This window comes from Marmota monax, unplaced genomic scaffold, assembly GCF_021218885.2.
Source record: "Marmota monax isolate L192 unplaced genomic scaffold, Marmota_monax_Labrador192_F-V1.1 WCK01_AAM20220418_F8-fsc00131, whole genome shotgun sequence".
NCBI lineage: Eukaryota > Metazoa > Chordata > Mammalia > Rodentia > Sciuridae > Marmota > Marmota monax.
Window position 1 is genome coordinate 3,381,377 of NW_026693141.1, and position 13,892 is coordinate 3,395,268.

Genomic DNA, 13,892 nt, shown 5'->3' on the forward strand with positions numbered 1-13,892 from the left:
TTAAGTTGTCCTAGGCTCTAGAAAAGTAAGAAAAACTTTTGATAGGCAAGCTTCAGAATAAAATTTCAAAGGCAGCAAAGAATAACACATAAAATAAATTATTTATATGCTATGAAGAATGTTAAACAATTAAAGATTTCTTAACACTTCAATACCTAATTTGATATCTCCCTAAAAATATAATTTAATTCTCTTAATCCCAACAATTTCCATTGTTATATTAAAATAAGTGCACTGAAAATCCAGAAATACTTCAAAATTTTCCTTGAAAATTCAATACATGTAAACTACACACACACACACACACACACACACATATAAAGGTCTGCACATTAATATTTCTTTTAGGTTATCTAAAATCATTTGTGCAGCATCTCCTCTCTCATCTGGCTACTGTATGGTTTAGGTTATATCTCCAAACAGTGCTTATTTTGTTACTTGATTATAATCAATAACATTTAACCATTAGAATGAATGGAAAAAAGTATATTCATTTTATCTGACATTTTAAAATGTACGCCAATGAGGTACTAGTATCTATTATCTGAATTTACTATTGATGTTTAACATAATACTTTGACTTCTACAATTACACTGAGACCCTGAAAAAATATGTATAATTTTGAAAAAGATTCTGCTTCCATTACAAGTGTTACTCACCTGTTTGAACATCAATAACCATCTGATGGCCCCCTCTCATTCCTGGTCGGTTATCTTCTCCATCACCTGAAGCAGAAACATATTTTCTTTAAAAGAAATAATAAAAAGCAACTGCAAATCCAGAGCAGCTTAATTCATAAGTCTATAATGGATAGTGAAAATATCTACACTTATTCTTTCAAAATGTTAAAAGTAAAAATACATCAACTTAAATCTATATTTCTAATAATTATCTTGATTTTTCTTCCTATTGCTTTTAGGCTATTAACACAACTAGACGCTATTTTCAATTTATTTATGAATAAAGCCATCAGTCAGCAAAGATTCTGGATATCTTATAAAAACCTAAGATGAAATCTCTAAATTACTTGAATGCCAAAGTAAAAATGTAAAATAATCTCAAAATTAGAACTCATGTCTATATTTCAGACATATTTTATTAGTATAATGAGCAATTTTAAGGTTCATAAAATGAGCTATTTAAAACTAGGATGGGGCTTGGGATGTGGCTCAAGTGGTAGCGTGCTGGTCTGGCATGCGTGGGGCACTAGGTTCGACCCTCAGCACCACATAAAAATAAAATATTGTGTCCACCTAAAACTAAGGAATAAACATTTAAAATAAATAAATAAAAACTAGGATGTTATCAAGTTTTATATTAATAATTTCTTTATTGCAATTATTTTATGCCATTACTTCAGAAATCACTTCCCACATAATTTATTAGCTATTTTGAGTACCGACTAAGAAAATATAAGGTTTACTTCACTTTAATTTTTTATTTCTACTTGGATCCTAATAGATTTGAATATAATGAGTGAAGTTTTTAGAAACTTCTAAAGGAGAAAACTATTGTTCTACTTATATCTAATCCTAATTCACACCAAAGCTCATATAAATGAAGAAATAATTCATTTTAATGGTTCAAAAAGTTATAGGATTCTCCTCCTCCTAATTCTCTATTTTTCTTTGGTGGGGTGGCAGAGTGTTACTGGGAATTCAGCCAGGTCCTTGCACTTGCTTTGTAAGTGCCCTACCTCTGAGCTACATCCCTAGTTCTTTTTGTTTTGAGATAGGGTCTCACTAAGTTGCTGAGGCTGGCCTTAAACTTGTGATCCTTCTGTCTCAGCCTCCCAAGTAAGTAGGATTATAGGCATATGCTCTGTGCCCAGCTAAGGTTATTGGATTTTAATATCTTACTTGATATGACCAGAAAGTGCAAGGTTTTCTTGGTAAGTTTCTCATTAGTTGAAATATGTAATTTAGGCTAATTTCACTGATGTAAAATTGAAAACATCTAACTTTTTACTAATTTCACCAGAATTAGTAAAAAGGTACTACAAAACAACTAAAATATCAGTGCTTACACAGTCATGTGCTACTTAGGAATGAAGATAATTTCAGAGAAATGTGTCTTTAGGCTATTCTGTCAATGTGTAAACATCACAGAGTACATTTACACAAACCTAGATGGTGTACTTTACTGAATACGTGGTTTTAATGGTAAGGCTTATTGCTTCTAAGCTACAACCTGTACTACAATCTTGTACTGAATTCTGTAAGCAACTGTAAGACAATCAAGTATCTGCATATCAAAACACAGAAAAGGTTCAGTGAAAATACTAGGTGATATGATTTTTCAGTTCCATTATAATCTTATGGGACCCCCATCATGGAGTAAAATGTTGGGCAGTACATGACCAAAAACAGAAAATAAGATGTAAAACCAAATCTTTTCATTACTAGTATATTCAATGACTAATCATTTATAAGTTTCCTGCAATTTCTTTCTCCTTTCTAATACTTAGGGTTTTTTTTTTTAGATTTTGCAGCTCATTAACACCAAAACTTTGCTGGTTTTTCTTTTCCTTCTCCCAGTCAAAAGTGCCACTTCCAAGAACAGATTTCAAAAACACTAACATATTCATTTTCAGTATGTCTTCATTTTTCATATTTAATCCATAATTTGTAAATGCATCTCTGTCTTTGAAGAAAATTATTTCATATGTGACTGATAAAATACGAGGATCATGTCCATATATTATAGACAAAATTATGGAACTTCACATGTAGTTTTCCCCTGCACATTGTTTAATCCTATCAGAGAAAAGAAAGCTTTCTCACAGCTAAAGAAAAGGCCTTAGCAATATATGAAGATCATAAGGAAAAAAGCTACATATCAATAAAAGTGCTTCCTTTTACTGTTGGTAGTTGAACTAAAGAAATGCTACACTTTTCACTGTGTTACTATATGGCAAAGCAATTAGTGCAGATGAAGTATTGACAAAAATTTCCCCCATGAGAAAATAAGGGTTAATGAAGAATTCTAAACTCTAACTCAGATTTCAAGTTTTGATGAATACAGTCCCTATTAGAAGCAGCAAATGCCTTCAGGAAAAGAAGGCATGAGTCCCAAGGCTTACAATTTAAATTCACTATGGTACTCAATATAAACTCCTTTGAAGATTTAACTGCACTGTTTTTATAATACTTATTATACTAACTTTTAATAGTATCTGTTTATAAAGTTCCATAGATTTAGAATGGTCTGTTCCTGATTTCTCTCAGAAGCTTCTTCAGGTTTAGAAAGCCATTTTGCCAAACTTAAGGTTTTTCAGGACCACCTGTACGGTAATACAACATAGCCTATAATTTAACAGTGTCTCCATAAAAGTAGTTTACAATATAGTCCATGCATCAAAACTGCCAATCTTGTGTTAGAGCAATAAAACAAGAGTTTAAAAGACAATAAACTAGGGCTGTGTATGTAGTTCAGTGGTAGAGTACTTGCTTAGTGTGAGGTCCTGGGTTCAACCCCAGCACCACACAAACACATATAAACCCCATATGCATTTATATAATACTAAGCCTGCCATCCAGTTAAGGAAACTTTGTATTATTTTAAACACCTGCTTCTTATTAATATTATAATGACACATGAGCTATCATAGGAACACTGAGACACTAATGAAGAAGCATCACATCTAGAATGTATAGTTTACCTTTGGTGCTTTTGGGAATGATTTGACTCCATCGTGGCTTATATTCCTGTTGACTGATATACTGATTGAACAGGCCATCTGCAAATATTAAAAAAAAAAAGAGAGAGAAAGAATTACATCTTAGCAAGACTTTTTTATCATAGGAAAGAAAAAAGAATTCTACATTAAGAGAAACTACTAATATGTCACTAATACAATAGCACACTTTCATAAAATGTTATCACTTCAGTTTCCTGTCATGCTACCCCAAACAGAAATTGTAAAGTGTTAGTTGACACAACCACATAAACAAACTGCATTAGTGGTAGCTCCCATTAAATATACTATGTTTCCCATTATTATTTCACTTACTAGAAAAAAGTCATTACTGCACTCAATGGTCAAGTACATGACATTAACAGGGGTGGGGGTGTTTAAACAGAGACCTTGAAAGAAAGAAAAGGGAATTATCTGGGAGGGGGAAAAAAGGCAGAAAATTCAAGGCTGCAAAACAGAACCAGTAGAAAGTAAAATAAATAAATAATCTGAGTAAGTGTTCCATATTATTGAAATAAGACTTGTACACCTTTTCAAAATTGTTTCTGTCCAGGTCCAGTGGCATATTCCTATAATTCCAGCTGAGGAAGGAGGTTCACAAGTTTGAGGACAGTGTGGGCAACTTAGAGAGACCCTGTCTCAAAATAAAAATTTAAAAAGGGCTGATATAGCTCTCAGGAATAGAGCATTCCTGAATTCCAGCTCTACTACTGGGGAGGGAGACAGTTCTGGCATTAATATAAATACAAATGGAAAGAGAAAAGGATAATTAAAGATTAAGAGTTATATTTAATTCTTTTATGTGATCTCCCAACACTCATCTTTATTTGAATCACCAAACTTTTCATCTTTATGCCCTATAATGAAATAGATTCACTGCACTCCAATCCCTTTGAGTCCAGAGTATTCTGTGTCAGTACTTTGTTACCAGAATCCAAAAGAACTAGAGAAGGACGTGGGAGCTCCAACATACTTGGACTAGGGACTTCAACAGTACTTCTTCAGGGAAAGATAAAACTAACACTTTAAAGTACAAATTCCATTATTATATAGTTTTCTTTGAATACAACTATTTACCAATAAGAGTACCAGCAGCAGTAACAGAACTATATTTATTGAATACTTACTAAATGTTAGAATCTGTGCTGTTTTATTTATCTCACTTAATTCTAAAAACAACCCTAAGAACCAGGCACTATCATCTTCATTTTACAAACAGGGAAGTACATACTTAGAGAAATTAAGTAACTTAACCAAAATGACATAACTCTTAAGTAGTGGGGCTGGGACTCAAGTTCTACTGTTTACTTCTGAAACATCAATAAATTCTTAATCTACTTCTTAAGAGGAGTTTCTACACTAGTTACTGTAATTAAATGAGACTGAATCCCCACATGCATCCATCTAACCCAAATGATTATCAATTGGTATGGAACCCTATTCCAGCTAATAAAATATGAGGAAACTCGTAGGGAACTTCTAGACAATGTTTTTTTACTTTGAAACAGATAAACACAGAAGAAGAAAAACTACTTTTATTCCTCCGGACATTGATATATCTGTATGCAATGTACAACTGCTCAGGTCAGTCTGTATGGGAATGAAATGTATTCTCTAATGACAGAAGAGAAAGAAATTGGAACATAGAATCAACCAACCATGAAATCCACCTTACCTCTGGACTTTAAGTGATGAAATATTTCCTTACCAAGCTTGGATTTTCTTTTACATGGAGCCAAAAAGATCATAATTTTTAGCTACCTTTACTATAAATTCTGTCCTTTGCCATAGACTTCAACCTGAATAAAGATTGTCTTAGCTGGGGGGAGTGATGCCTACCTACAGTCCCAGCTACTCAGGCCACTGAGGCAGAAGGACTGCTTAAGCTCATGCATTAAAAGACCATGCTGGCAAGATGGTGAAAACCCATCTCAAAACAAACAAAAACAAAAACAAAACAAACAACAACCAGACTTTTCCCCAGTAGACATTGAAAGCAAAGACTTGTTCAAAGAATTTGTAAGTAAAACAGGTATGTTCTTCATGACTTATTTACTGGCCAGTGACCATGCAGTTTAGACAAATCTCCCTTATCCCCTTCTTTTCTGGGTAATTATGAAACTCAGTTGTAATCAACCCTTTCAGCTTCAAATCTTTCATTTGACTTTAATGGGAAATTCCATCCTACACACTGATCCAATTTCTTTTTTCCTTTGCCTTTGGGACTTGTCAAAATTTTTGCCAAAGAAAAGTTTCTTTTTAAATTACACTCTAAATTGGCACTTACATTTAATTGTTACAGCAAGAGGAACAAAGAGATTCATAACTTACTTTGGTGAATTTTTATCATATAATTTACTCCCTCATGGACTTTTCCAATGACTTTTGCCCCATCCAGCCTACTCTGATCAAAACCTTTCTTCCATTATAAGAGGTGGGAACTCTTTTTTCTCAGATAAAATACGTGGGGCTCTTATTCATGGTAATAATATAACGATATAAAAATATTAACAGTAAATTTAGAATTATCTAGAAATAAAATGCAGTAATGAACTTTTATTCAACTTTGAAAAGGGGACAAGAAAGTTTAAAAATGCTCCTTTAAAAAATTAAAGGTAATATAAAAGTATCCAATTATTAAAAGACCTAGATTTTTAAATATACAGTAAGTCCATGCAATAGCTGGGGTAAGGAAAGCAAATGGTGGAAATACATACAGAAAACAGAAGAAAATGAGGAAACTGCAGATGTCAAGTATCTTTGAATATAAAATTGGAATTTTTTAGTTGGATGGGCCCTGAGGGTCCTTCTAAATTCTGAGATGTTTGAACTAATACATTTACTTGCACTCTGTGTGCATGCCTAATTCTACTTTATGTTTAAATCTTAGAAGAGTTATTATCTTTTCTTTGTCCTTTAAACCTTCTGTGATTCTTATATTAAAAGAGAAATCACAAATTTACTGGGGGGAATTCTTCTAAATGCTCACAAGTCAGTGATCAAAGCAATAGTTGTAATCAGATAAAGGATCCCACCCCTGATCTTTAAGTCATGCCTAACAGTACAGATAAAATTAACTGCTTCTCCAAGAACCCTCTATCCCCATTCATACTAGCCTAAAAAGTTTAATATACTCTACATATCCAGATCTCATGTTTATTTCTTTTCTATCAAACACAACTGTCCCATTTAAAACAAATGTAAGAACACACATTAAGCATTTATAAGGCTCTGGGTTTGATAGCTCTCTCTCGAACACACAAACACATCATGTACACACAAAGTAATTGGCCTAAAAAAATACTGTCAAAAATTTTCAAAGCAAAAAAAAAAAAACAAAAAAACCTCTCAAATATGACAAAATTTTTGTTAAAGAATTCTGTAAATACATACACACAAAGATAGAAAAAAATATAACAGCATACATCAGAAAGGTAAAAGTAATTTCTTTGGTTGGTGGGATTAGGATACTTTTGGGAATTTTTTTTAACTTTTTTATTTTTCCAAATTTTTTGTTCCAAGCATTATAATTACCTGAAGAAAAACCAGAAAACACATAAATATGTGAAACTATTTTTTAAATTTTAGAAGAATTTTATACCATATTGTTACAAAAGTCCCTCCTTATCCATGAGGGATAAATCCCAAGACCCTCAGTAGATGCCCGAATCTACAGATAGTATATAATTTTCTATATGCTATTGTTTTCCATACATAACATACCAAGGATGAAGTTTAACTTATAAATTAAACACAAAAGTTAACAATAATAAAATAGAACATACATATTGCCAGTAATATACTATGATAAAAGTTCTACAAATGTACTCTTATTCTCTTTCAAACTATGACGTTTCTGATTTCACATTTTCAGAATACGGGTGATTACTGATAGCTTAAACAGATATCAAAACCACAGATAAGGGGGGGACTTGTATAAGGGGGATGAAAATAAGCTATTTTCATACCTTTTGCTATCTCTGAAATGTCTCTTCTTCATAGTTTACTAAACATATCGTGTTTCTATAAGCAGTGCTTTGTACTCTGACATCAGCTTATTTAAACAAGGATAAAGAGAGCCAAATATATCCAAAGGCATTTACAATCAACCTGGCAGAGATTACTTACAAAATTTAAAACATTAGGTACTCCACATTTATCACATATATATCATTTATATATGTGAGATACATACATACATATATATGTGTGTGTAAGAGATACATACATTTATCTACACATATCATATAGTAGTTCCTTAAAGAAAAAACTAAGATAAAATATAACTACAGATACGGTAATTTTACATATGCAAGAACATATGAAAAAGATTTAAACTTTAGGAAACAAAATTCATTATTCCAGATCATTTTACCATAATATTAAGCAAATCCAATATAATAAAACAGAAATAAAGCTAAAATATATTACTTATGACTTAAAGGGAAAATGTGACACCTCTCTTAAAGATCTATTGGCTACTATGGCTGGAGGTTACATTTTATTTCTTCTTGAAAACACTAGTTTGGCATCATTCCAGAAGCATTCCTGTCAGGTGGAACTAGCAATGGCTAGTTTGAGAAGCTAGATATTCCACTAAACCACAACCAACAACAAACCCCAAACTCCAAACCAAACCATCTCTTATTTTGGTGAAATTATGACTTAATCTAAGATATACTTTATAAGCTTATTAATTCCAGTCTTCTCACTCCCCTATATATACACAGAGAAATAAAACACACTCACACCTCCAAGTATTGACACTCACTTTATAATATTAAATCATCAACCATGATGTACAATAAATATTACTTAAGACCTATGATAAACAATGTGCCATTTTGTATAATAAATTAAAGATCAATCGCATATAATCTATGTTAATACATTTATTGCCTATTGCCAGGTATTATGGTTTAGATATGAGGAGTCCCTCAAAAGTTCTTGTGTCGTTAATTAGTTTAACTTAATTATTTCACAATATATACTAATATCAAAACATCATATTGTACCTCATAAGTTATATATAATTACTATTGTCAATTTAAAATAAATTAATTACAGGGCTGGAAAAAAAAAGTTCCTGTGTCAATCCAAGAATATTCAGAGGTGAAATAATTAGATTATGAGAGCTAGACAGTTCATCATATTTGTATGGTACCCTATGCAAGTGGGGTGTGGTTTAGGAGGTGGGTCACTTGGAGCATTTCCTGGAAGGGTGCATCTTTCCTGCTGCCCCTTTTGGCTTCTCTCTCTGCTTCCTGGCTGTCAAGAATAGAGCAGTACTCCTCCACAATGTCCTTCTGCCATGATGTTCTGCCTCACCTTGGGCTCAGAGCAATGGATTTGGCCCACCATGGACTAAACTTCTGAAATGGTGAGCCAAAATAGCCTTTTCTTCTCTAGAGCATTCTTGTCAGGTATTCTGATTATATCCATGAAAAGGTGACTAACACACAAGGAAACTGGCTTACAAATAATTAGTTCAAATCAGATCTAAAGCAAACTACGTAGTTACTCTTAATGAAATGCCAAGCTTTATTTTTAAAAATATTCTTTTATACCTTCAAAAGATAAATAATAACACAAATGTTTATTAAAGACTTGGTAAGCAGTAAATTATTTCAAACCCATAAAGACATGCTAAAGAAACTATTTTGTAAAGTTAAATTTTTAGAAACAAATTTCCACAAGCTTGAAATCTCATAAGGCAATCAATAAAAATAATGTAAATATTAAAGCAGGGTGCTTATGGTTTGGATGAGAAGTGCCTCCCAAAAGCTCATATCTTGAGACAATGCAAGAAGGTTCAGAGGAGAAGTAATTGGGTTGTGAGAGTTTTAGTCCAATTAATAAATTAACTGAGTGGTAACTTAAGGCAGATGGGGTGTGGCTGGAGGAGGTAGGGCACTGAGGGCATGGCTTTGGGGTATATATTTGTGTCTGCCAAGTGTAGATTGCTCTTTCCCTGCTTCTTTAACATCATGTAAGCTGCTTCCCTCTACCACACCCTTCTGCAGTGATATTCCACCTCACCTTGAGCCCTTAGGAATGGAGCCTACTCTCTGTGGATTAAGACCTCTGAAACCAGGAGTCCCAAATAAATTTTTTCTCCTAAAATTGTTCTGGTCAGATCTTTTAGTAACAGCAGCGAGAATGCTGACTAAAACACAGGGTAAAGACTTTTTAATACACTGCTTTCAATGCCTTGTTTTTTGTTTTGTTTTTTAGAGAGAGAGAGAATTTTTTTAATATTTATTTTTCAGTTTTCGGTGGACACAACACCTTTTATTTTTATTTTATGTGGTGCTGAGGATCGAACCCAGCACCCCACGCAAGCCAGGCGAGCGCGTTACCGCTTGAGCCACATCCCCAGACCATTAACTTGTTTTAATGTAAAAAAGTTTCTAAACATTTCAGGATCTAAAGACAAAAAGCTAATACTTCTTACCCCAAATAAATGTATAATGTTCTCTATATTTCTAATTCTTAAAAGTTTTAGTATATTTACTTATAGATACTTTATGATTTGGTTAAAAAAAAACTTATGTTCTCTATAGAAACAATAATGACAATCCCATCTATAAAAATAAAACAACACCCATTATCCTGCTTTGAAAATCTCAAAAACAAAATTTTAAAATGAATTTGAAGATGCCTGTGAATTATATGATTTTTAAAAATTACATATATATTTCAGGACAAAGTCACTGTTAATATTTTGGTGAGCCTATTTTTGACAAAAATCTAAAGCAGGAAATCAGAAGAGTCTGATGAAAATAAAAATATTCAAAAGAAATTAAAATATCATTCAGGATAAAGCACACTAAGAAAAAGTTGCTAACAGTTTTGAAACTACTTAACTAATGTCTCTGGATGAAACATCACCTCATTTTTTTCTATGAGTATAACTATACTAAATAAATATATTTTATAAAGTTCTCACTGGGCAGTATGTTCTTTACCCCAACAGATATTCTTGTAAAAAAATATGAGGAAGCTTTTAACAAAAGGAAAATAAAATGTTTAAGGGTCATCTGGGATCAAAATAAAACAAAAACAGACTAAATTATTTCCATCAACTTTCATTTATCACCAAAACAAAGACTGCATTCTAAGAAAATAATTTAAAATATATTCACAGGTAAAAACTTATGGAGCATAAAATTCTTTGTTATCTAAAAAAGTTTTTTTTTAATTGAAACGGATTTTTAAAATATTATTCATTTCACCAGTTTGTTCAATTCTGAAAAGAAAATATGTGAATTATATAAGTTCATAATATATAATCAACATTGGGAAAATGAACTTGTAATAATTTACTAGGATAGTAAACCACAGTGGTATAGATTTTGGTACTTGACTACCAGAGTTCAAATCTTAGTCCTGTCACTGATTAGCTATGCTGTCTTAGGCAAATTATTTAATTGTTCTCATTCATTTAATGGGGACAACTAAAGAAGGTAGGTTTGAGAATTAAAGTCATATAAAGAGAATCAATGGTACATTATAAAGATCTCATAGTAAAGATCTCTATATCATTAACTGATGTAGTGTTTGGAACTGTATTTGGAAAAAAAGTAACAAGACTTTTTTATATGCACAAAACGGGAAATATAGCACTAAGGAAGGAACAACACACAAGAGAATAAAAAAATAATCTATCTTTAAAGAGGTGACTGTGAAAAATGAATTTTAAGTAATGATTAAAAAGGAAGCAGCTGGCAAAGAGAAATGACATAAACATAGGCAAGAAGGCATGGGTTGGCAGGAATTATGGAAAGAACCATGTTTCAGGAGGCTGTCTGGCAGTCAGGTACCAGGGATAAAAAGAGTTTGCATTGGGGCTGGGGATGTGGCTCAAGCGGTAATGTTCTCGCCTGACATGCGCGGGGCGCTGGGTTCAATCCTCAGCACCACATAAAAACAAAATAAAGATGTTGTGTCCACTGAAAACTGAAAAATAAATGTTAAAAAAGTTTTCTCTCTCTCTCTCTCTCTCTCTCTCTCTCTCTCTCTCTCTCTCTCCCCCTCTCCCTCTCCCTCTCCCTCTCTCCTCTCTCTTAAAAAAAAAAAAAAAAAGAGTTTGCATTATCAGCACTGCTGAGAATAAACAGCACCTCAAAGGAAAAGAAACATGGAGCTATCCTGGAACACAGCCCTAGTTCATGACTCACAAGAAGCTCCTTAAAATACCTAGGAAAAACCCCCCTCATTCAAAGATTAATAATAATAAAAAAGAACCAACCCAGGGTTTATATACCAAGATATAAAAAGGAACAGGAAGGAATTTTTAAAAAGTGCCAAATGAATACAAGCCAAAAGAAAAATGTAGTCATTCAATTGATGAAAATCTCCAAATACTTTCCCAATAATATAAAAAAGTTAAACAGCTCTCCTTATAACATAGCACAGAACAGAAACTGTTGCAAGCAAAGGTAAGAATAACTGAAAAAATAAGAGTAAGATAACAAAAGAAATAAAACATGAATTATCAGAGTTGCCAAAAAAATAGAAAATATCAGAGAAATAAAATCAAAGTCTTAGGAGGAGAAAAGATGCTAACAATAGTGATGTAAATACAATAAAAGAATTGGGGAAGAATGTGCAGTTCAAAAGAATAACTAAGAAAAATAAAAGAAAGAGAGCAAAGGCAACATAGACTTAACTGAAAGAAAACCAAACTATGCAATAATGAAAAGGCTACCACACAGTAGGTTAGCACTATCAATGCAGACAGTCTGCTAATATAATTAAACAATAATCTAAAACAAACACGAAGTATTAAAACAGCCTGAGGAAAAGAGAAATTATATTCAAAGAAAATTACAGCATACTTCTCATCAGCAATAATGCATATGTAACGTAACAGGAGAATGATATTCAAATGTATTTGAAGAAAACAACTGCCATCCTAAAATTCTACATCCAGCAAAATATCCTTTCAGAAAAGAGACAAATATTTCAGACAAAAATAGCCGACCTTGGGGCTGGGGTTGTGGCTCAGTGGTAGAGCGCTCGCCTTGCATGTGAGAGACCCTGGGTTCGATCCTCAGCACCACATAAAAATAAATAAACAAAATAAAGATATTGTGTCAATGTATAACTAAAAACAGCCAACCTTAATTAGAAAAAATTTTAAAGGATGTGCTTAAGGCAGAGGGAATACAATCCTAGATATAATATGGATCAAATATGTAAATGGTTAAGAAGAAAAAAATCAGTCATATTTGGGTTAAACTAGTGAACACTAACTGTATAAAATAATAATAGTAATATTTTACAGGGTCTACAAATGTGGAGTCAAAATCAATGATAATAACAGAGCATATGAATTAGGAAGGTGAGTTCCACTAAAACTTAAAGTCCACTAAGTCCTTGTATGGGAAGAGAGAAAAGGTATTGACCAATTTTATTAAGTTAATGAGGTATATTTGTTATAATTTCTAGACCAAGCATACAAAAAATATAAATGGAACACATTGCAGCAAAGCAAATAGAAGGAAAAAAATGAAAAGTTTACAAAGCGAAAACGCGAGAGACAACAACCAAAAAGACAGATATGACAAAGTTTACAAACTGTAGGTTTGAATCCATTTATTTATCAGAAATTCAATCACATAAATGAAATGTAAAATATTCAAATCAAACGAAGACAGTCAACACTAGATATTTTAAAAATCCAACTAAATTTATAGAAGCTACTCTTTTAAAAGAAGGATACAGAAAATTTGAAAATAAAATACTGAAAAAGATGTCATGCAAACACTCAATGAAAGTGGATGTTTTAATATGCCAATTTATACTTTAAGACAAAAATGTTACTAGAAATAAAAAATAATAAAAAGATTTAACTGAGCTGGGTACAGCTGTAATCCTAGCAGCTCGAGAGGCTGAGGCAGGAGGATCACAAGTTCAAAGCCAGCCTCAGCAACTTAAGGAGACTCAGCAACTTAGTGAGACGCTGTCGCAAAATAAAACAGGCTGGAGATGCTGCTCAGTTGTTAAGCACCACTGGGTTTAATACCTGGTGCAAAAAAAAGATTTAATTTAAAATCTGTGTGTAACTAAACAATGGCATAAAATATATAAAGCAAAAACTGTGCAGAACTTTAAGGAGATATAAAAATCTACAATTACAGTGAAAAGTGTAAACACATTTTTCTCAATAGCTGAGAATCCAACAGATAA

At 32.5% G+C, this 13,892-nt stretch overlaps 1 protein-coding gene and 2 non-coding genes across 6 annotated transcripts in view; 2 read left to right on the forward strand and 1 right to left on the reverse strand.

Moving 5' to 3' along the window:
• The window catches only part of Mkln1 (muskelin 1), a 327,297-nt gene that overhangs the window by 88,598 nt on the left and 224,807 nt on the right, over positions 1–13,892 (reverse strand). For all 4 annotated transcript variants that reach the window (XM_058582834.1, XM_058582833.1, XM_046455052.2 and 1 more), the window contains 2 exons: positions 3,663–3,740; positions 661–726 (listed from right to left, as the gene is read on the reverse strand). In XM_058582834.1, the coding sequence (XP_058438817.1) occupies positions 661–726; positions 3,663–3,740 (144 nt within the window). The remainder of the gene's footprint in view (positions 1–660; positions 727–3,662; positions 3,741–13,892) is intronic.
• Positions 518–604, forward strand: LOC124099886 (small nucleolar RNA SNORD45). The gene has a single exon (XR_006854121.1). It is a non-coding gene; the product is annotated as a small nucleolar RNA SNORD45 (small nucleolar RNA).
• Trnaa-ugc (transfer RNA alanine (anticodon UGC)) lies at positions 12,693–12,765 on the forward strand. The gene has a single exon. It is a non-coding gene; the product is annotated as a tRNA-Ala (tRNA).